This window comes from Colias croceus, chromosome 7 (genome assembly GCF_905220415.1).
Source record: "Colias croceus chromosome 7, ilColCroc2.1".
NCBI lineage: Eukaryota > Metazoa > Arthropoda > Insecta > Lepidoptera > Pieridae > Colias > Colias croceus.
The window spans coordinates 10,226,170-10,251,612 of NC_059543.1; the positions used below are offsets into that span (position 1 = coordinate 10,226,170).

At 33.3% G+C, this 25,443-nt stretch overlaps 1 protein-coding gene across 1 annotated transcript; it reads right to left on the reverse strand.

Moving 5' to 3' along the window:
- Positions 1 to 1,268: 1,268 nt before the first annotated feature.
- Positions 1,269 to 25,041, reverse strand: LOC123692967 (corticotropin-releasing factor-binding protein). The gene is made up of 7 exons (XM_045637819.1): positions 24,600 to 25,041; positions 11,229 to 11,325; positions 10,137 to 10,297; positions 8,606 to 8,801; positions 6,956 to 7,134; positions 5,339 to 5,447; positions 1,269 to 1,887 (listed from the first exon to the last, which is right to left on the reverse strand). Exons 1-7 carry the CDS (start codon positions 24,666 to 24,668, stop codon positions 1,736 to 1,738), a joined length of 963 nt encoding a protein of 320 aa, XP_045493775.1. The 5' UTR covers positions 24,669 to 25,041; the 3' UTR covers positions 1,269 to 1,735.
- Between the last annotated feature and the right edge of the window lie 402 nt (positions 25,042 to 25,443).

Sequence of the window (25,443 nt, forward strand, 5' to 3'; positions counted from 1 at the left end):
GAAAATTCGGCATAGGTATGGTATGGTAATTGCGAAGTTATAAGCGAATCAAATACATACTGTGACACGTACAGCTTGTTTCAAAACGATTTTCTTCATTGACCCTACATAAATATTTTGTTAATTACATAGTGTGTAGTCTAATTTATTTTTCTAGATATAATATCTGTTCGTAGAAAAAACTGTCCGTAGGTATCGCTTTACTAATTAGGTGCTAAATAACGTATACATAATAGATGTGCACTTATTCATTTTATATACTTAAAACTGTAATGCAAACGACATTGACAATATATATGTTTCTTTGTATTATGATTAAATTCATATTCTAGCTTGCGAGGCGAATTGTTTCATAATGAATCTCATTTTGTAAAATATAGTTTAAACTATGCTTATAAATTATGTTATAAATACTTCGTTAATTGAGTATAATCGTTTGTACAGTCGCACGATTTGTTTCTATGTAGCTTAATCGAGATATAATTTTTAAATCATTAGATTGTATTATTAGGTTAGTTTTAATGATTTGCTTTAAACATTTAATTACTTATTCTGAAATAAATAACTCAATAAATTTTAATCAACCGTTATTTGTTTTATTTTAGATATAGTCGCCTTTATACAATGTGATGTATCAAAAGCTGTTTTGGAGAGCAGAAAGCTTACCATTTCTTCACCCTTCCCTGTGTACATTCCTTAGTTCCCGTCGCGGTCGTCCAAGCTGTCTTTAAATAAAGGCAACAATTCTGAGATCCGTTTACTGTTTTTAAATAATATAGAGCTATATCATTTCATTCAGAGATAATGAAGTAAGAACTAATCATAAGCTCATACTAATTAAATTTTAAACCATATGCTACGATTATGTTATCGTCAAAAATAAATGGAAAATGTAAATGGATCTATGCCCGAGAACAGGATTCATCTTTTTTGAGAGTCACCTACTTATTAATGTGTAAATAATATTATATTAGGTATATATAAAAATAGCCTTACTTAGCTAGCACTAGGAAAAGATTCATAGTGTTGCCTTCGTGTTAGGTATAGTACTTACCTACAGAAGTAAAAAGGAAAGAAAATTACTTTCTCAGAATTGGACACTGATGCAAGATATCTATCTGATCACCTACTAATCCATTTATTAAATCGATAAGTGACGCTGATGTGAGATGCGCAATATTACATTAATAAAATTTTCTAAATAAGACAACGTACATACAACTCTATTTTATTTTCACTACTACAGGGAAGTTAAAATAAAACACATATTTTTCGATGAGTTACTTTTATTGGGACTTTGGGAAGGAAACCTCTTAACACCTTTGACTAGAATAAATGGTTTTACTACTTACATACTTATTACATTTCTACGTTCACAATAAATATTCTCAAGCCATTTTTACAAACAATTGGTGTGAGAATACAGCTATTTAAAGGAAGATTTTCGTGGAATATAGACTTAAACGTATTGCATCGATTCATGCTGTGTTCAAGTAGATAAGCCTATTCACTACATATGAATAAATACATAATGTCTAAGCCTTCATACCGCGTAGAATTCTTTGTAAAACTCAGTGGAGAAACACGAATGAAACTTTCCACGACGCACATTTCTTGGAAACATCTTTTGGCATAAAATTGTAAAACAAGTTGGCTTACAATTGTACATGTTTTACAAAATAATGGTACAACAGATTGTAAAAGTTTTTGAGGGAATCACTAGACTGGTATATATTTAAACATCGTTTAAGCCACAGATTAGATCAGCGTGTTCTATGTGCTCCATGGGGAGAGGCGAGAAGGCGAGAGTCACTGAGTTTTGGAATCGGCCACTTGAGACCAGTCGCACTACCGTGTCTTCGCAGGCTATGGATACGAGGCGGCGGGCTGGAAGCAGAGATAGTTTAGTTAATTGTATAATAGTTATTCGTTACAGTACCTTTTTATATTGTATACTGCACATATTAAGCACTAAAAAGATATACAGTAAATAATACATTTCATAGACAATTTCCATTTAAGACTTGTATAATATATGCGCAGTTTCTATCTAAATAGTGCTTATATAGTTATCGCGTAATGGTAAAAAGTAAAAACCTATCTCTTTATCAAATGAAGTCAATTTTGAACTATATTTAACAAGGAAGCGCTATGAACGTTCACAAATAATAGAGTCGTAAGTCCTTGGGAATACGAAAGTCAACAGTCAATGCAAAGAAAGTATGCTGAATCGTATTTGCATTCATCCTTTTTAAATTTTTTTTTTCTGATCGTATTTCTACTACTTCTAATTTTCTTTGATATGTTTCTATAACGTTATAAAAAGTGCACTTATTATTTAGTAGATAAATTGCTCTCTTAACACTCAGAAATACACAATTTATTTTTAGATATAGCTGTTAAATTATACTGGCCAATTCATTCGTAAAAATAATAATAAAGGGATTGAAAGAAAGTTTGATATTGAACGACACATATAAATTTATATTGATAATGATGATGTCTCTATAAATTTTATAGGTCTACACGTATTAGTGGAGTTTAAATAGATTTCAAGCATTTCAACGAAGGTTCATAGTAAAAATAATTCGGAAAAATTCTCGCTCTGGTTTAATACGTTCAGTGTAACGCTGTAGAGCTAGTAAAGAAAAAAATAATCTTTAAAAAATGATAAACCATTTAAGACACTTGATGATAAAAATGTTTCCGTTGGCAAAAGGAAAATTATGACGTCATCTCAACGTCTATAGACTGACAATAATTGGATTTTAAGTGCACCTTGTAACAGACTGCCATTATCGACTTTTTATTTATTTTGTACAAACAGCTTTTATGCTAAAAATATAAAACTTTTTTTTTACTTAGAGATCGCGTTGATTTGTGACATGTGTAGAGATTTCAAAAACTGTATTAATAATCATTTTGAAATAAAAAGCTCGAAACTGGGTTGTAGTTTAATATGAAATTTGTTTTAACACAAAAATAGTTGAAGGGACTTTGGTTTAATATAGGTATAACAAGTAGATGGTGTTATATAAATTTAATAAAAGCTAGATTAACTGATAGTATCTACTTATACATTTTTCAAAAGTAAAAAGCTGGCTTATAAGTATGTTTCAGTTAGAAGAATATGCAGATTTATCACAAATTCATTTTTTTTGCGCTCAACTAGTTTTGAAGCCGATACAAAATTCCTGTTCCATTTACAAAAAATGTTCCATGGAACATTTCTCAAAGTCAGCTTTAACGATGACGTCACATTAATCAATTGCACATTACATATTTACGAAACAATCATTTTTCTGTTCCGCGTGTTACAGAAACAATACACAATTTGAACAATATATTACTTTAGCAATTGTCAAACACAATTTGTAACATTTTGTTGTGCAATCAAACTCTTTGAACAAAGGGCGTGATTGTATGTAATTGAATGACCATTATTAAGTATACGATCCCTGAAAGAAAATACCAATAAGACAAGATGATTTAATTAATTATACAGGGTGTCCCACAGTCGGTATACTAAGCTCAAAGGAGGTTCTAGTTTTGCATAAGCTGAGTACTTAAAAATTCTTATAAAATTCCATACGCATTTCAAATAGATGAATTCTTAAAACTCTATGTGTATAGTGTACACCCCTAACAAGCAACCCATCCAGATTTGCCACCCGCACGTGAGGTATCGTTTAAGATTATGTTTTCATAGACAAAATGCTCACATTAGGGAAGCGGTATATGCGGCTGCGCGAAGCTAAGAATAAAACATGGATTTTGAGGAAAAATTAAGCAAAAAAATTTTGACGAAATTTTGTTGTTTTAGTATTTTTTACGTGATCAGTATTTGCAAAACTACAAGTCACTTTGCGTTTAGTAAGTATACCGATAGTGGGACACCATAATATTATGAGTATAATATTTATCAGATTTCTACAAAAAATAAGTTAAGCAAATTAGCAATAAATCAAAAAGTCTATATTTTATTTAAAACTCGCTATTCCTTAGTTTCAATAAAATATGTTCACGAAAGAAGATTTCAAATCGGCCCAAAATTTAAAAAATCTATCTAAATCTATTCTCTCTTCACCTTAATCTGAATACAAAAAAAGATTACAAAAGAAGTTTCTAATACAAGTTTTAAATAGAAAAAAACTGTTCCCATTTCGAAAACACATTATAAATGTTGAAAAGCCATTTATTTTTCTGCAGATCATTCATCAATCAAATGTCCTTCGAGATCAGACGCCAACTGTCAATCTGTGCTATTTCAGACCCACCATTTACTATTCAGTATGGCTTCAGTAAAGTCATGATATTTGCATATATTTCTTTACATATCTTTGTATATGTATGATCAATAATATACAGTCAGAAGTCATAATTATGTGCAAAAAAATAAAGGTTTATTTATTTTCAAATATGTTTGTTTATTCCGATTAAACCTTAAAATAGCTGATGATGTCGACGGGAACTTCTGTTTACCTATACTGACAAATCTATTGGTAAATTATTGTTAGGGAAGATAATCAATATTATAGTATTTAATCAACTCTGGAAAAGTGTTGAAATTTCCATGTTCTTATTAGCAAGCTAAGCTGGGAAAACAATAACGTACCTATTAAACCTATTTTTATATGAAAAACTCAGCCCACGAAACAAAGTAAGACTTATACGTGATACATATACGTAAAAACGTGTTAAACCGTCCTGTAAATTTATGTCAATGATCTAGTTATGATTCCTAGAACTATTAGCGTGCATTAGCAATGGAAGCTTCTAGGAAAAAATAATGCTGTATAATCATTGTGATAGGTATTTATAAAGTTTTCATTTTATTATATTTTTAGAACTTAGGATTATTGTTGGTATATTATCTTATGGATAAAAATAAAACGACTAATTGCTTGCTTAATAATTTTACGCTAGGTACGGTAAAAAATATTTGAATCCCTTGTATTGTTTTTAACTCAAAATAATTATACGATTACACGTTATTCTAATGCTTTATACAATGTCGTCAAGGCATTTGATAATAATATTGTAAAAGATCTTCTTAACAAAATTATATTATAATCAATAAAAAATAATGCATTGACCGGATTATACAGTACTTTAATATTCAATAAATATTGGATCTACAAAAGGTATTAATTTAAAATGAGATAAAAAGAGCACAAAAAATCGTTAGGTATGCATAAGACTAGATCGAAGATCACTAGCCAATTGCCGCCTATAAACCATCGCTGTTCCACAAATTGCAGTTACGTTATGCACTACAAACTATAGCTTAAATTCTAACCTACTCTTAAACCTAAGCAAAATGTACTATTAGCTTTACCTTCATTAGAGTCCAGTCCACACACACTGTCGAAAACCTCCATGCTAGTATGGTCGAGCCCGCTCGCACCGCCTATCTCCACGAAGTCATGTAATCCCCGCTTTGTGCACTAACAAGCCGAAATACTCTCTAATTAATCCTTAGGTACGTATTTTTAAATAACAAAAGAATGTAATTATATAATTCTAAAAAAAGAGTTACGCATGCGAGAGGGGACATTTTTACACAAATGGAAGCTTATGATTTCTTTGGCATATATTTTATGTTATAAGTTTCTTAAAAACAATTGCACAGAATTCAAATTGAACAAAATACCTGAAGCTTGCATATATTATGAGCTGATTGTCATTAAATGATCTTTTTTTTTTACACACAACAACTCGACTCATTGATCATAGAAACTCGACTAGAACTAGATCATTCGAAACTTCGTACAATGTGTCCTTATAATCAATACCAAGTACCTTTGTTATAGTTAACACTATACTATCGTACCTTATTGTCCTTGTTTAATTTACTTTTAATAAAGCTATATATTTTGACTCTAAACATACTGAATATATTAATTGTATTGAAATCAGTGAACACGTTAAGATACTGTTTAGAAATTTAGCTTACAAAGTAATTCAAGTTACAACTCAAACGCTGAAGTCGTATTTCTGTATGTAGTGAAATGAGATTAATTTGTTCTCTTACAATACTCTTACTTTAATTATTATAAATTCATAAAGTATCTATCACTTCTTTATTTAATTTCATCAAACGACGGTTCGTTACATGTATCGGAGTTATCTTTTAGGACAAAAATAAAAGTCCATTGACCATTTCATACAAAATACGAATACAAATTATAATAATTCTGGTAGAAAAAGCTTTCCAATTCAGTGATCTGTATAATACAGGGATTGAAACGTGTTCCTCAAAGAAATAAGCGAATGAATGTGGGTGTTTAAGTTCAAATTAATTAAAATTTTAAATACAAAGGAGAAAAATTATACTCAATAGAGTTATTGTGCATAAACCTTTTATAATACTTCCTCGTGTATATGTTTAAAATGTCATTAAGTACAATAAAAGATTAATAATCTCAATATAGACTTCTAAGCGGAAAATGGATCAAAGATACAATGTGGTGACAGCATTTTCCAATGAATTTAAAAGTAGGTACTATTCGATTGTTAGGACGGCGAGGCGAAAATATAAGCATAAAGATTTAAAATATAAACATTCTTTGTACGTTGAAGTTGGTTGTTGCAAAAATGTAAATAATACTAAAACCTTTTTTTTTATATTCTACGTTATCTACACACTATACGCACACAGTAGAAGAAACTATTATAGTAAAATACACATTGATTTCTAATTTCTTCATTTGCTTTCATTAATTTTCATGCACAGTTTTCTGTTAAGTACTTAAAATTTGATTGTTTTTTTAATAAAACGATAATATTTCAATCTGGCACGAACTTATGAATTTAATACTATAGACTCTACTACTATTCATCGCACCGGAAGTAATTTCCCCAACGATAAAACGATTGACCGACCCCTATTACCTAAAGAAAGAAAGAAAATCCAACTATTACTTATCATACAAAGACATAAAGGACCACTCACTCGATGTATAGTCCCCGTCTCCACATACAATAAAGTCCCACGCTTCACAGTCTGGCCGACATTGAGGTCCAGAACTCGTACCGTCGCGGGAGATATGGCAATGAGCGAACAGTTGCCGGTCTCCCCGTGGTTCCGTAGCGTGTACACGCCCTCCGAGCCGAAGAGCATTAAGTTACAAGCTGTAGAGTTGAGATCAATAAATAAAAAACATACTGTTTCATTATTCTTGGTCAATACGAATGAGGTAAAACTGATCTAAAGTATGATTTCTTACAATTAGGCGTATCTAGTGTTATAATATTAGAATGCACAAAGAATAAATTCATTTTGTTTAATCCAATGTTAGCTAGTAGGCAAAACTGAGCTAAACTTTCATAGTGAAAACTAGGTAGGTATGTTAAATTGTCGAGCATATGCTCGATGTTTGAAGTAGAAGATACATAAATATATTTTCCAATGTAATGCAATGGACATTTTGAAAAGCTAACAATCCATTATTTACCAATTATAACTAACCGAACTATTACTTTAGTTAGGTGGTGGTCCAGCTATTTTACCGATAAATTCTATCTGCAATTCAATTAGGGTTTGGCAAACTCATATTAGTTAATAATTTATTGAAATATTCTGCTGCATATAAATTCAATGATTAATACTCAACTGAATGATCCATAATGCTCCATTCTAAATGTTAGTTTGATTGCAATTTTCACAAACTTAATCATTAATTTTTGTAATGACAATAGACTAACAAAGCTGTAGAAATAAACAACAAACCGTGTTAAAATAGAACAAGTGGAAATCTATTACATTTAATTTGATTTGCGCGACAAATAGAATCCCAATTGTTCTCTATAATTCGATATCTAGTTACACAGAAATAATTAAGAAACGAAATCACCTTGTTGGAAAGCAATTCGTAATACAATGTAACTTAATATACCTCATACTGTTTATATAAGACAATGGACAATCTATTACAGTTACTTGGATTGTGAACCATTTTTCACGATCAATTACATCTATTTATAAATAGTCCCGTTTCTAATTTACTCGGATTCATTACCAATTTACTTGGATTCATTTCAATTTTCTTGGATTCATTTACAATTTACACTGTTGTTTTTACGTTTAATTTAGACACTGTCGTAGCAATCGTTAAAGAAGGCATTAAAACGATGGATAACGTGGTTTGGGAAACAAATTGCATTTGAAATTCGTTACAATTACAGAAACAAAGGTCAAATAGAAGAAAGAGTTTTGAGTTTGAACTTATTGTTAAAATAAAATCAGGACACAGAGTAATAAGTATTAATAACAAAAATCTTTTTAGTTAACCTCAAATTCATTTATCTGAAATATAATAAAAGATTACAATTAATTCAGCTATAAATAACTTTAACTTATAAGATTTTTAATTAAATTCTTATTTCTATTGTACATTTTAATGTCTATACCTTAATATTAATAATATATGACTTTAATGATCATGCGATAAACATAAAAATAAAAATGCAATTAACGTCACATTATAGGAATAGAAATTTCACATCCCTTCCAAATAAGTTAACACCATGACAGGACAAGGGTCTCATTTAATAAACGTATCCCAAAATAATTGAACATTAAACTAATTACAAGTTCACTCACGTCTGCTATTCTTGATGTGACGTATTGTGACAGCAAAGCCCTTTCCTCTGGCTGGTACTCTGTACTGTATCAGCGCTGCGTTCTGTCGAGATATCAGCTTTCGTTGTGGCCTTCTGTCGCAGGACTCAACGACTCTGTCGTCGTCCCACGCGTCAGCGGGCCAGACTTGACCGTTTAACTCCCAGCCATCTATCCACTAGAAATTATGAGACTATTATAATTGGTGTTACAAGTTCTGGATATGTTGTGGTTAGATTATCTGTCAGTTAAGATGACTATGTTTGGGTAAACGGAAATAATATTTAGTGGCCTATTAGGTACATTATTTGCGAATGGTAAAACTAACGTCTGAGCTAAGGTCAGTAAAAATATCTTTTAATTAAAAATTTTATTAGAATTTGGACGCATAAAATAACAAAAATGCCGGCGCTATCAATGTAGAGCCGAGGCTAATTTTTCTCATAATATATTTTAATGTAATTTAATTTTTACATCTGTCAATATTTCATAAAATTACTGCATATTGCCATATTTGTAGCGATTATTACTTTTATCCAACTACCTCCTATTAAACAATAATCGTAGTGATTAACTATTATTTGTTGATTAAGTTATGTACAACAGCATATTTATTACATTAAATACACTTTTCTCCAGTCACTCAAAGCAGGCTTTATTTCTAACAATATAATTGTTCCGTTCATTGAATACAATAGGGAAAAAAGTTATGTGTTTATTTACGGAACTGCGGGCGCCAAAAATCGTCCATTAGTAATATTACAATATTGCGGAAACAGAGAGCTTTACAATTCAATATAGCATTGTTTCTGTGTTGATTTGTTCATATGAAACAATACAATATAGATAATAAAGAAATGTAGTGTGATGTTTTCAGATTTTTTATTTATGTTATCTGTGGCGAAAGCTGTATGAAATGACGTTAAAACTGGTAAACACGATTATGTAGCAAAGGTTATCAGATTATGTCTGCTCGTGCGGAGGCATGATACCTGTAGTTGAGAAAAATACCATACACTTTTATTTTTATAAACTTACTTTGTAAATGATTAAATAATGTAATTTTCCCACAAAAGCTTAAGTATAACTATTTAACAATAAGCAATATACTTTAATAATATATTCCTGCACTATTTTGTATTTATATTTAAAATTAAACTAACGGTCCGCCCCGGCTTCGCCCGTGGTACATGTTTACGTTTTCTCTACATAAGATCCATACCATCCTCGTACTTCAAGGAATATAATAAAAAAAGAATTATCGAAATCGGTTCAGCCGTTCTCGAGTTATGCGCTTACCAACACATTTTGCGATTCATTTTTATATATAAAGAAGATGTTCTTTTTTATTACAGAAATTTCACGTTTTACACACATAATACGTTTAACATACATTTAAGAGTTTGAAAGTTATCTTCGTAAATTGTAATGCCTGCTTAATTAATTGTACTTGCTTTACTCGTAATATTCGTACATTTTGTTGCATCTATAATCCTATAAACACATAACTCACAGCCACAAGTCCGCCATTGTCGCAAGGCACGTCGAGGTAGTTGAAAGTGACCTGGATTCGCTTATCTGGCTCAGCTATCATGTAGATACCACACACCACCGGCTCGTCGGAGGGCGACTTGAAGAACAGCTCCCCTTCTTCTGATGTTACCATGAAGCATTCTATACAAAATTGGTGTTTTAGTTTTCAGCTGTGATTTAAAAGAAACTGCGATAAAATTGATCTATCGTTATAGATTATGAAACTATTCAATATTATTATGAATGAGTTTAATGTAGGGTAATAATTTTTCAATATTTTATGGAACGTTAATACTTTTTCGTCGGCTTTATTTTGTGCTATTGAAGTTTCATGGTATTTTTATATTGAAATAGTGCTCAAAAGTGAGTAAAACTAGTAGATTTATATGTTATTATCATTATAAATATGATGTATTATTATAATCTAATTAATTTGAATTAACTAACAGTTCGTTCTAACTTCGCTTGGTAATTTTTAAAATAGCCAATAATAATATATTTAGCTTAGCGAAAAATTAGGGTTTCAGATTACGCTATTTCTAAGCAAACATATTAACATTAACTTGAACATGATTCTGGATCATATTCAGACTCGTATAATTTCCGTTTCAGGTATAATGAAAATATTACGTGAATTATCTTTGGAAAATGTATGAGCAATATGTGTTACGTTCTAACCTCACGTTAGTACCTACTGAAATTATACATATAGGTATATAGGTAGGTATTATATCAAAGAAAGCTATTTTTGAAACCTGGTACCGTTTAAATAATTCGATAAATACGGAGGGAAATAAATATTATTTTGGTTTATCAATTACTTTCCAATGCCTATACGTTCATTAGAAATTTATGTCAATATTTTATTAAATAATAAGAATTATAAGCACAGTACAGTTTTAACAGATTTTGAAAGTTAAAATCGATGAAATTATTTTTAGCTCTAGTTGCAACTTTGTTCAGCCCAATTCAACACGCTCGTCCATCACCCATCACACATAACACTATCATTACTTTTAAATAATTAAGTTTATCGTATTAAAAGGCATTTCTTTCATATTTAACAACTCACCTTCATTTGGATCTATGACGCGATGTGTCAGTACAGGCATACGCCGTACTCTCGAGAACCACGATAAAGGCGCATCCCTCGACGTGTACCGTAATCCCTGTACAATATTACATGAGTACAAATAATATAATACTACTATACTATATTAATAAGAGGAGAAAGCTTTGTGCACAAAGTTCATAATAATTAGGTGTTCATGGAACTGTCTTGTGGCTAATATTCTCAACAGGTTTATTATTAACTAGCTTTCCACCCGCAGCTTCGCCCGCGCAGTCAAAGAAAAACCCGCATACCTATACGTCCTAGAAACGATGTCCAACATACATCTATTGAACTTTATTTTACGTATTCGTGTTAAAAAAGTTTCTTTCATAATATTTTTTTATAACACCCGTTCGTTTCCCGCGATCACATCTTTTTTTTTTGTTTAAATAACATGGCAACCTTTAGTTTAAATACAAATGTTTCATTCATTCATTCTTTCTTGTAACTTTTACATTTTTAAACGTTTTTCAGTCTGTAAATAGTATTTCCCACTTCACTATCACTACATAGTACGAGACAAAGTCGCTTTCTTAGTCCCTATGCTTAAAAATCTTTAAAACTACGCAACGGATTTTGATGCAGTTTTTTTTTAATAGATAGAGTGATTCAAGAGGAAGGTTTTAGCAGATAATTTATTAGGTTTTATACAAAGCGGGCGAAGCCGCGAGCGGAAAGCTACTTTATTATAAATAAGAAATACGTCAATTCAACCTTATGTCCGATGTAAAAGTGTCTTGTTTCTATTTTTGCACTAAAATTGATTACGATCCGATCAGTTTTTACAGAACAAAAGATATTGTTATTAATAGAGTTTTACCAAATGTCACCTAAATAACTGAAATTAACTTGACAAGGTATGCGATTTTAATTACCTAACCTATTCTTGACCTAAGTATAGGATAGGTCCTGAACAAAAACTGTTTGAATAATACTATATTTAATGACTTATATATTTAAAAAAATATACGGGCCGAATTGATAACCTCCTCCTTTTTTTTGAAGTCGGTTAAATATGTACAAGTACATTAATTTGTAGAGTTAAGAATATTTTGGGTTTCTGAGAAAATTTGTTTCGGGTTCCGCTAAAGCATAATGTCCTCATTCTTATGTAAATGACTTCCTAGCACACAAAAAATGACCTTTGAAGTGTATGCAGACTAAAAGTACATTTAGACAACAATGCTTTATCACTATATAGTATTAAACAAAGTCGCTTTCTCTGTCCCTATGTCCTTATGTCCCTATGTCCCTTTGTATGCTTAAATCTTTAAAACTACGCTACGGTTTTGATGCGGTTTTTTATAATAGATAGAGTGATTCAAGAGGAAGGTTTTAGTATATAATTTATTAGGTTTTAGACAAAGCGGGCGAAGCCGCGGGAGGTAAGCTAGTAAGTAATAATAACTAAATTTATTTAAAAGAGATAATTCTCAGCAGATACTGCTCAATATTGCGCAGCGCTGAATTTCAGTAGTCCTAACTTGTAGAGCTAGTCAATAAAATTTCATAGGTATTAATATAGTGTAGCTTAATCGTTTAGATATTATAATATAAATAAGGATTATTTATATTAGGCATATAATATACGCGACAAGGATTACACGGAACGTGTTAACTGATAACAATATTTACTTCTTCGTGTGTAAAAACAATTCTTTGAAACAGTAAAAATATTCGGATCTGGTTTTTTATGACTGTCTACATCAATTAACAATGTAAGTTATAATATAAAACAAAGTCGCTTCCCGCTGTCTGTCTGTTTCTCTGTCGTATGCTTAAAATTAGTCCTTATAATTTTTAAAACTGCGCTACGGATTTCGATCCGGTTTTTTTAAATAAATAAGAGTGGTTTAAGATAATTTTAGTATATAATTTAGTTTTATACAGCACGGATGACGCCATGGGAAGGAAGCTAGTTCGATTATAGTTAAAATTATAAGAGGAAATATAACTCCCATTCTATCTCTAGTGGTTAGAACGTGATAATACAGCGAAGCGCGAAGATTTGAAAGAAAATACCCTTTATGAATAGCCATAAAGAAACGACAATAAGCTTAAAATCTTTTACTATACAGATAAAGAGCATTGTTGTCGCACGTGCTAATTTTTCAGATAGCGTAAGTATATTACAGTATTAGATTTCCGACCGCGGTTTCGCCCGGGTTTTCAAAGATAAACCCGCATAGTTCCCGTTCCTGTAGGATTTCCGGGATAAAATGAGCGTATATCTTATTCTAGGTCTTCGGCTACCTACATACCAAATTTCATTGTAATCGGAGTAGTATTTGCGTGAAAGAGTTACAAACATCCAAACATCCATCCTCCCAAACTTTCTCATTTTAAATAATATTAGTAGGATGTTTGCAGGCACTAGTGGCAACAAACACTGTTTTTGGTTAAACATTATTTTGTTTATTCTCGAAACACTTCTGTTAATGAAACCAGGATCTCGATTTGCGTACGTTTACGAGCAAACGAAATTTATCGCTTGAACGAATGTAAATAACGTTCTATATAATATAAAGAGTAATTAAAGATTTTATACTGAATTGTGGAATGAGAATTACCAACTAAAGACATGAATGTTTCTATGGAAATGTGTACATTTGTTGCTATATTAAAACCTCCTGAACTAATTTGATTGATATTTGGTTCGGAAATAAAGGAGCAAGATGGAAATAACTTCTTTTAAGTTATTCCAGTATTTTACTTCTTGTTAATGTTATTATAACCAATCGGTAAATATAGGTAAGTAAGGAAATTATAATGTGCCAATTTGAAAGGTGATTAGATATTTTAAGAACAAACGTTTAAGATAAGGTGAAGTATGAATAAAAATAGATATCCTTGGATATCCTTCAGAGTTGAATCACCATATTGTGCGTGCTTTATCTTACATCGAATTTAACGCTTAGATAATCCCTTACACCTTGCAATATAATTAAGTACCTACATACAAATACAAAAACCATAAAAAATCGTTATAGTTGCATACAAATGTGAACGGTATAAATAATAATAATAATAATAAGTAGGGATGTGACGACCCCATCGCCCACGGTTGGAATATCAATTGTCTACGTGACAATAGATATTTCACCCGTGCAGTCAGTCAACCCGCAGGACACCTTGTGGCGGGGTGTCGGGGAGTAGCGACCCCGCGGGAACCGAGCGCTCCCAGGGGAGGCCCCTGTCTTCATCTCCGGCTTGCCTTCACCGGCCGGTCGGAGTGAAGCCTGACGAGGACAGGACCCCCACCTCTGGCTTGCCTTAACCGGCCGGCCAGAGTGGAGTCGCGAGAGCTTTTAGCTCGAAGGGTGGATGCGAATCATAAGTGGCGAGTGGGCACGTGATGCTGGACCCTCAGGGAGCGCGTGATCGTAGTTTAAAGTCCAGGGACGCCTCTCCACCCTTAGCTGCTCACAATATGTTGCCCCCTTGTCGCACTATTGCAGCGGCTTATTTCGGGGGCCCATACAGTGAGAGGGCGAGTCACCACCTGCCAACATATTTTTACTTTGTTTTAGTAGAAAGGCAGGTGCCATAGTTTCCAATAGTCCCCAAATACCGGCCCATTAACATCCCATTCCATAGCCCAGTTTATTTTGTTTCCTTATCTTGCAATAATCCTACATCGGCCGCGGACTGCCCAGGGCTGTATCTCTATAGTGCAGTCATGGGCAGGCTGCGGCTGGTGTCCCACAACACAGTAAAGTTCTCTAAAGGGCCTCTGCGTGTTGGATCCGTGTCCCCACGTAAGTCTTCCAAAGGACCGGGTGCCTTCCTTATGATGGTACCCGAGTATTATGGAAGTGAGATACACATAATAATAATAATAGTGTAATAATAATATGTGTCCCACAACACATTAAATTCTCTAAAGGGCCTCTGCGTGTTGGACCTATGTCCCCACGTAAGCCTTCCAAAGGACCGGGTATCTTCCTTATGGCGATTTCTTCTTTGTCGATCATCTTGGCAGAGTGGTCGTGGTCACGTTGAGACGTCCACATCGGTGGTAGAGGCGGACACAGCTTTCCGCACGATCTCCCGCCATCTCTTCCTGTTACTAGACTGTCTGGCGCAGTCTGATACGCGAATTCCTACAGCAGATTTCACTTGGTCGGTCCAGCGCATTGGTGACCTGCCGCGCGATCTGATTCCTTCCACCTTTCCTTGTACCACTAGCCGCTCAATGGAGTTGTTATCTCGCCTAGACACGTGTCCAAAGTATTGCAGTATGCGCGACTGTACTACGGTCGATAAACGCTGTTTGATGCCGAGCTCTTGGAGTATGGACTCGTTGGTGCGAAACTCTGTCCACGATATCCCCAGCATCTTCCTCCAACACCACATTTCTAGAGCATTTATCTTCCCTTTTTCCAACTCGCGCACTGTCCACGTTTCTGCCGCGTAAAGAAAAATGGGGAATACGAGTGTTTGTACGAGCTTGACTTTTGTGGCTTTAGTGATATTACGATTCCTCCACACTTTTCTCAACTTCTCCATCGCAGTTCTGGTTATGGCCATACGTCTTTTTACTTCATCTACGCAGCCGCCGTTGTTTGAGATCAAAGCACCAAGGTATACATAGGTCGAAACCACGTTGCAGTTCGCAATCTGTGTCACTTCGGGCGAATTGTCGTTGGCGCGGTCTACAATCATAATTTTGGTCTTAGAACGGTTTATCTTTAACCCAAACGTACGGCATACGCGCTCCATTTTGAGAAGCAATTCCTTCATACGGTCTGCGTTACTTGAAAACAAGGTAGTGTCATCTGCGTACCGCAAGTTTGCAATTTTGTGTCCACCAATCACAACACCATCGTCCCAGTCCTCGAGAGTGATTCGCATTACAAGTTCGGTGTAGACGTTAAAAAGTAAAGGTGATATTATGCATCCCTGTCGGACGCCCGCACTTGGATGGAAGCTATCTGAGAGGAGGTCATCTGTCCGCACTGAAGCTGTGCCCCCTTCGTAGAGCTGCCTGAGCAGGTGCACAAGGTGTTGTGGTGTGCCCATGTCCAGTAATGTTTTCCACAACGTTGGCCATAGCACCGAGTCAAACGCTTTGGAGAAATCCACAAAGCATATATATGTAGGCTTGTTGAATTCTCGAGCTTTCTCAATGATCTGACGAACGATGAGAATTTGTTCACGGGTTCCTTTTCCTTTCACAAAACCGGCTTGTTCAGGCGCAATTTCTCTGGACAAATAAGCTTTTAGTCGTTCGTTGATGATGTGTAGCATAATTTTGCTGGCATGTGTAATTAGAGCTATAAGTCGAAAATTGCTACACTTCTTAGTGGCACCTTTTTTATGAAGAGGAGTGAAAACTGTATGAGCCCATTCAGAGGGCCATTTGCCTGTGAGCCATATCTTGTTGCAGATGATGTGGAAGATATGAACGCCCCGGTCTCCTAATGCCCTAATTGTTTCAATAGGGATCGCATCTTTTCCTGTGGCTTTCCCATTCTTAAGATGTTGAATAGCGGCTCTCACTTCTGACTCAAGAATATCCGGCTCCAGCATATCACTCGCAGGCTCTGTAGATGTAAAATTTTGCGACTGAGGGTCTTCAAACAAGGACTGACAATAGTTTCTCCAAACTTCCGATATTTTGTCCAGTTCAGTGACCACTTGGCCATTCTGATCTTCTATGGCCCAGGTCTTTGACGGCAGCGTTTTAGTAATGAGACGAATCTTGTGATGTAAATGGCGATACCCGTGTATTATGGAGAGAGACATAATAATAGAAAAACCCCGATGTATGTACGTACATTTTTATAATTTTTTTGACATGCAATAAAAGTGTGCAACTTTAAAACTAATCCGTGAAACAATTGTCAAATGCACAAGTCACGGGACATATCTTTGAAATACTACAAAAATAATAATGTTAGTGCTGATTTACACAGGGTCAGTAACTGACTACAAATTCGAGGCAAATCAGTGCTGACCCGAAAAAAACCCTGTGTAAACAGATTTGAAGTCAGTAGGTACAGAGGCTTGAAGTCTAAGTAAACAGTTAAAGTCAAAATTCGGCGCCGAAATTCTGCGCCGCGACTGACTTGTCTACTGACCCTGTGTAAATCAGCACTTACAAGTAACAAGTACCTAAAATATTTATAAAGCTTCATATTCCTCTCCTAGACTAATTTTCTATAGGGACATGATCAGCCTTCCATTTCCTTGCAGACGAGACTTTAATTACTCTAGTTTTTCTAGTTTTTAATTAGCCTCGAAATCAATCGACGAAGGCATGACGAAAAATAAAACTAATATAAATGCACTTTCAAAGGAAAAATCTATGAAAATTAAGAACTGTAGAGATTCTTTGATAGAGCTTATTTTAGACTCTTCTGACTTTAATAATTTGTTTGTATTGGCTATTCTACTTGTATTTCTTAGTATTTTATAAGAATGCCATAATATAACAACGACCTGTAACGCCAATGGAAAGAGCATGATCGAAAATTTTTAATGAAAAAAAAAATCCGTTTGAGAGCGTTGCGTGGGTCAGTTGAATTAAAATCAGACATATTGGATAAGTTTGATAGATCGGATCAGTTGTGGTTGGACAAATTTCTTGATCAAATATGGACATTTTAAAGCAAATTTCATATGTAACTTTTAGCTATGTAAGTTACTAAAATGTATTTTCAAACTCACGAACATTTATTTTGGGGTATTCAACGAGTAAAATAATATTTTTGGTCAACAGATTGTTTATTTTTTACCAAAATTTTAAGTTTAACTTAAATTACTACTTGTTTAACATGATAATCAAAATCAATCCAGCTGTTTCATAAATTACTCGGAACACAATAACACTTCAAATTTATTGTTTTTTAGATTAAGGGCCGATTTTTCAATCCTTGGTTAAAATTTATCCGTCCAATAAAGTATTACACGAACATATTAAAATGTCACATAAATACTTTCAAATACGGACAATTAGAACACATTTTTAAAATGGTAGTTTAATACGTTATTCGATGAATAAGTTTTAACCAAGGATTGAAAAATTAGCCCTTAGATTACCGAACTTTCTTAACTAATCCCATATTATGATATTCTCTTCTACTTTTTATATAATTTCTTCGCATTTCTAATTTTAATTAAGTTTACTAAGAAATGAGCTAATATCTTCCTTCATACTTTGCAGTAAACTATGTTGACAGATTTCATGAAATTATAATGAAGATAGCTGCTAGTTACTTTACCTCCTAATCCGTACTTTAAAATGTACAACTCACTTAAAAAGGAATTTATGTGCGACATCAAATATTTTCACTTCTTACACCTTTTTCTAGTTAGTAGGTATGAATGTATTTATTTTGTATGTTTTATCTATTCTGAGATCTTATCAAGTGTTTAAGCATAAAAATAACCGTTTATCAGTATTTTAAAGAATTATATTTATATATAGTCTTTAGAGCTAGTGCTCCGAAATTCTGGTTTTCCAATGTAACGCAGAAATAATATTAAACTTTTGCTAACGTGTTTAATTAAACTTTGGAACTTTCAAAAGTAGCGTGAACCAGCTTTCAATGTTGGCATATAATTAAATTATTAATTAGAGCCTGAGGGTTTGATTTTATGTTATTATCCCTTAAAAAGCTTAAACTAATATACCTATGTCCTACACGATCAATGACGATTGGGATTTGCTGAGAACAAGGTAGGATGTCTAATGTAACTGAATATAGGACAATAATAAATAAATATGTACTAAACTGTTACTGGTACAACTATTTAATAATAGATAATGCTTATGTAATTTAATTAAAAGTCGAATGTCGATGCTTCATTCTTCTGATATTATTATATAAGAATTTTTAAATCAAAACGGAATCCGTTAATCATAACGGAAGATATAAGAACACAATACAATGTTTTCGCTTTTTGTGTTTTCAGAAATAATGTATAGGATTATTTTTATTTTTCTGAACAGGCTCTTAAAATAAACGATGTACGCTTTTTGCAAATATGAAATCAACCAATCTAAATCTTCAGACAGATATCGAGGAGATAATATAAACATTTCGGAATAAATTCTCTAAAGTGTCATATAGAGGTGTAATGTGTGTAAACACAATATATTTTATTCCCTTTCACAAACACATAGTATTATAAGTACCAATATTTCAATATTCATTGCTATATAAAATACACGTCATATAAAAAGCAATTCGCTACATACGATAATGTATGACGTAGCACTATTTGACATTTATGTAATAAATTGTGACTCGATATTTATTCAACTCTCATGGGAAGCCTATGTCCCTACAGTGGGAACAAATATGACTAGCTGTGCCCCACGGTTTTACCCGCAGTTCTCAGTTATTATTGTCTCAATGTGATGATATACAGGGTGTCCCACTATTGGTATACTAAGCGCGAAGGGACTGTTAGCAAGTTGTATGCAAGATACACTGATCAAGTAAAAATTACTTAAACAACAAAATGACGTCAAAAATTTATTGCTAAATTTTTCCTGAAAATCAATGTTTTCTTCTCTAGCTTCGCGCAGCCGTCATATGCCGCTTCTCTAATATGAGCATTTTGTCTATGAAAACATAATCTTAAACGATAGCTCACGTGCTGGTGGCAAAGTTGGGCGGGTTGTTTGTTATGGGTGTACACATAGAGTTTTAAGAATTCATCTATTTGAAAAAAAAAATGCGTCTGGAATTTTATAAGTATTTTTTACGTACTCAGCATATGCATAACTATAACCTCCTTTGAGCTTAGTAAATACCAACTGTGGGACACCCTGTATAGCCTATAAGCCTTCCTTGACAAATAGGCTATCTAATACTGAAATACTATTTCCAATCGGGTTCGTAGTTTCTAAGATTAGCGATTAAAGAAACAAACAAGCTCTTCAGCTTTATAATATTACTAAAGATGATGATGACTTAATCATGAAAGATCTGAAAAATGTATCGTAAACAGAAACACGAAGCGAAAAGTTCCTTCACCCTTTGCATTTGCGTTGCATTGATAAGAAGTTAAATATAAGGGAGCTTTCCGTGCGTCGAGTCTTTATCTATGTAAATTAATTGTATTAAGTATAACTTTAATTTAACAATGTCGTTCGCGTTAATTTCTAATGCCTGAACTAATTTCACTGTTTGTGAAAAAAAAATGCATCAAAATCCGTTGCGTAGTTTTAAAGATTTAAGCGTACATATGGATGGACAGAGAAAGCGACTTTGTTTTATACTATGTAGTGACTAGTGACGTAAATAATGTTATATCAAGATCTACATATTCAAAGCGAAAAATAACACGTAGATTCTGTTCTTGTACGAAATACGTTCAGCAATGAATTAGTTTGTCCTCTATTTCATACCAATTACAATTACCGAATTAAATAACAGTAAAATATTATATTAAGACAAGACTGCTTTGTTAATTTGACATTATAACTACAAGCTTATTGTATTTATCATTTCTAATTTAAAATAACGATACAATTATGTCAATTAACTATGGCCTAAAATTATAACATAAACATCAGTAGGTAAGTTAATATTCACTTGTTAAGCCCATTTACTTTTTATATTAAATTCAATTTCATTATGATTAGTGTTGCCCAAATGCAAGAACAAGACGAGACTTAGCCAGTCTTGGTCTTGGTCTTGCGCTCCCAGTCTTGGTCTTGGTCTTGGTCTTGCAGCAAGAGTCTTGCAAGTCTTGCAAAAAGTTTACTTTAAATCTTAGAAAAACGTATTTCAATTGGAACGTTGTGAGCTTGAATTAACATAGCCATGGTAAAGATCAAGCAGATTAATAAATAACTGAAGATTTGATAAGAAATTCGAAAATCAAAGTCCTAGCTGCAAGACGCAAGAGTCTTGCAGGCTAAGTCTTGTTCTTGCTCAAGTCTTGCACGGTCAGTCTTGGTCTTGGTCTTGCTAAAAATACGCGGTCTTGTTCTTGGTCTTGGTCTTGCAAAAACGCAAGACCAAGACCAAGACTGCAAGACCAAGACTGAATTTGGGCAACACTAATTATGATACCACGTACGGGACTTCTAGGGCTGTATTAAAATGAAGAATTTGATTTATAACCAATTAATGAAAATGTATAAAGTGCTTTAAAATTATATAAAGAGATTGGATAAGCTTTAAAAGTTGATAACATATTATATCATCGTCAATCTTTGCTTTAAAGTTTAGCAGGCGAAGACGCAACGTTTTATGAGTTTTTTAATTTAATATTAACCTCAGTTAACAAGCCTTGTAAACAAGAAAATATAAAAGTGAAAAGTAAATTAAATCGTATATTGTTTAAGACTGTAACAGTGTTATAATAAAAACATCTACTTTGTATCTAAATGACTCTACTTAATTAAATCCTTTAGATATCAATATAAAATGTAAATTATAATGTACTTAAGTATGTCTTGTGTATGTTGTTTATGCATTTATTTAATTACTTCTTGTCTTTCTCTTTTTTTTTTCTGTTTCTCAATAATTTATTATCTCGCTTCTTTGCCTCCTCCCCGTGGTTGCCTGGCAGAAATCACTGCTTAGTGATAAGGCCGCCCTATGTGCTACTACATGCAAACGGGCAGCAGCGTTATGCATCATCTCCTCCACCATCAACTGCGCTCGCCAACCCGCCTGCCAAGCGTGGCGAGTTGTTCCCCCCAAATAGATTCACATAAAAATACACATGAATAGTGCAACAACAACCAGGCCCCTAGTACCCGGCAGCTCCGCTATTCCTGGCTACGGTAGCGGCCATGGTAACGGCGGTGCGGGGGGTGCTAATTGAATCACCGGAAGACAGACGACCTGATCAAAGTGGCGGGGAGCCGCTGGAGTCAGGCCGCTGGTGTTCGGTCGTTTTGGAAATCTTTGGGGGAGGCCTATGTCCTGCAGTGGACGTCTTGAAAGGCTGAAATGGATGTGCTTTTGCTTATTGTTAATTGTTATTTTATGTACCTGGTTTAATGCACAATAAAGTTTTAAATGAATAAATAAAAACAAACAAAGTACAACATATTTAATTACGAAAGTATGTGTAAAGGAATGTATTCCTGTATATTCAATTGTTCACTTAACATAATTAGTCATAATAATAAAATTATGACTTCTTGTATACATATTCATTCGTGTGTATTAAAAAGTTTCCCATTCGTTATAAAAATTTTTTCGCAAGTACGCAGCCATTTGAGAAAAAGCTCACGTTTAAAGGTATCTTTTCGACATTTCTAAGATATTAACGATTGATATTTCAAAGAGCTTTGATTTGTTCCTCGTTAACGTATTTTCAGTTAAAAAGGGAATCGATAAAATAAATATATTTTCTTAGAAAGTTATAATTGATACGACTCCAATTATGAGGAAAACATGTTGTAGAAAACATTTATTTTTAATACAATATTAAAAAAATCAATTAAAATTGGTAATATGTGTCCATTTATCTTATCAAATATATTCAAAGGGAAACCTTTAGAGAAATAGACAATTGATACTTAACTTGTTTGAAGTCAACCTTTGAAATTTATGCTTTTTACTCCGCCTTGCTTCCCTTTACTCGATTAGAAAATAGATTATTATTAAAGCTACCGATATAGTTAGACCTTTCCTTTATAAATTACTAGCTGTGCCCCGCGGTTTTACATCTAACAGCAAACTAATTTTTCAAATTCGACCCGTCAATCATGAGATTAGCGCATTAAAGCAAACAAACATAGTCTTCAGCTTTATAATATTACTAGATTTCCGCCCGCGGCTTCGCCCGCGTTTGCAAAGGAAAACCCGCATAGTTCCCGTTCCCGTGGGATTTCCGGGATAAAAATCTATCTATCCTATGTGTTAATCCAAGTTACCCTCTATATGTGTGCTAAATTTCATTGTAATCGGTTCAGTAGTTTTTACGTGAAAGAGTAACAAACATCCATACATCCATAAAAACTTTCGCCTTTATAATATACTAGCTTCCGCCCACGACTTTGTACGTGCATCCCCGTTTTTCCCCGTTCCCGCAAGAATTTCGGGAAATCCTTTCTTAACGGATGCCTACGTCCTAACATCTACCTGCATGCCAAATTTCAGCCCGATACGTCCAGTGGTTTGGGCTGTGCGTTGATAGATCACTATATCAGTCTGCACCTTTGAGTTTTATATATATAGACTAGCGGTCCTCCCCGGCTTCGCCCGTGGTACATATTTTGCAACAAAAAGTAGCCTATGTTCTTTCTCAGGGTCTAAAGATTGTCTGTGCCTTTCATCAAAATCGGTCCAGTAGTTTTTGAGCCTATTCATTACGATCAAACAAACAAAGTTTTCCTCTTTATAATATTATTGTAGATATTAGATTAGATAGATAGATAGAAGAGATATATAGTCTATTTGAAATTATAAATCCTTCGGTTACATTTCGACCCATAAAAATATCTATATTCTACTAAGAATATAAAGTTCCTACCAAAATTGGAAAATCCATCATCATGCCCAAGTTAACCGATATAACAGTTTTGGGGCGGATAGACCCTTACCATCGTATATTTTATAACCTTTAATTAGAACCGACATTGTTAATTACATATAAATAATGAAGCATGCAATGTGTGTCTAATATGGGTCAAGAGTAATTAAAAAGACCGTAAGAAAAACAAATTATGATATTTTTATGTAGGTACAAAAAAATATCTAGGAGTAAATTTTCCGTCCGTATTCACTCAGAAATATCACGAATAAAAATATCTACGGCAAGAAGGGCTTTATCTCACAGTGTTACTTTATTGTGATAAGCATTTAATTTTAGAGATCAGTTAAACCTACAGAGAATATGTATACTTAATTGTAGTTATAAGATTAAACGAAGTTGCGTTTTAAAAATGCATTTATTTTGTAATTTTTATTTATAATCGTTTCAAATAACATCTCATATATTATTTTAAATTACAACTGAATTTTCATAAGTTCCTTACATAGGCATCATCATCATCACGACATAAAACAAAGTCGCTTTTTCTGTCCCTATTTCCCTTTGTATGCTTAAATCTTTAAAACTACGCAACGGATTTTGATGCAATTTTTTTAATAGATAGAGTGATTCAAGAGGAAGGAAGAGGAGTTAGGTTTTAGACAGCGAAGCCGCGGGCGGTAAGCTAGTACTTTATAAATGCAATGCTGTAAACTTTTTATCTAAAACTTAATTTTGTTAGAAAACGCACAAAATGTGTACTAAATTTCGCTTAAAATTGGTCTATACTCCAAATTATTATACGATATATTATCATATCGATCTCGATACAAAAAGTAACAGTTCCAAAGAAACTTTGATAAAAAAAAAACTTACCGGCAAAAGCAGGCCACTGATACCATTGCACGCGAACACCAAACCAACGAGACAGAACACCGCTCTCATATCGAACTTTTTATATTCACTATGTATTAAAAAAACTTCCGAAACTTGAAGCAACTAGTGACGTCGGCGTCCCGCAAGTTGTGAATGGAGGCGGCTTTTCAGTACTCCCTTTATATGGCCGCAAATTCACTGCGCATCCTCCTATGCGCTTTACGTTTCCTTACTTATTTTTGTACTACACGGTTTATTTTGTTCATACTGTGAAATACTTCTATGTGTAAGTCAATTATAATTAATAAAAAAGCTCTTTATACAATTGGAAATGAACAAATTTTTTTAGGCTCTAAATTGTGTTCAGAATAGAACTTACTACGAGTAAAGGTATTTTATAAATTTTATGTAATATGTTTACGGATTTCATAACCATACTAGTGTGATTATCAAACCGAAGAAACATACTACTATAGTTGAGAAGAGATCTCAGTTTTATCACACATTGTTTGCTAAGTAAATATTTTGAGCGCAAACGTTTAATTTGTTTGGTAATTACGGGATTATTCAAACGCTTGGTGTGTGTATTGTTTCGTTCAAAATAATATGTTATTTAGATTTCTATGGTTAAACGCGTATATTATATGGACATAGGTAAATAAATTGTTGTGCTGATTCTTCTGTAGAAATTGCTTTCCGAACCGATGGTCAATTCTTATTTATCAGTATTTAGGCTTTGATTCTTCTATTTCAAAAGCACTTCGAAACGACTAAAATGTTTGAGTTTGAATTTTAAATTTATTTATTTCATTATCCTTCAAATTGTTTGTTCGATTTATTTACT

Excerpts from the sequence above, each read along its gene's own strand:
- LOC123692967 (XM_045637819.1), bottom strand. The coding sequence starts at position 24,668 with ATGAGAGCGGTGTTCTGTCTCGTTGGTTTGGTGTTCGCGTGCAATGGT. Across the intron at positions 8,802-10,136 it reads ACAATGGCGGACTTGTGGCT|TGGATAGATGGCTGGGAGTT; the intron begins GTGAGTTATGTG and ends CATAATTTCTAG. Across the intron at positions 7,135-8,605 it reads TCACATCAAGAATAGCAGAC|CTTGTAACTTAATGCTCTTC; the intron begins GTGAGTGAACTT and ends TCAACTCTACAG.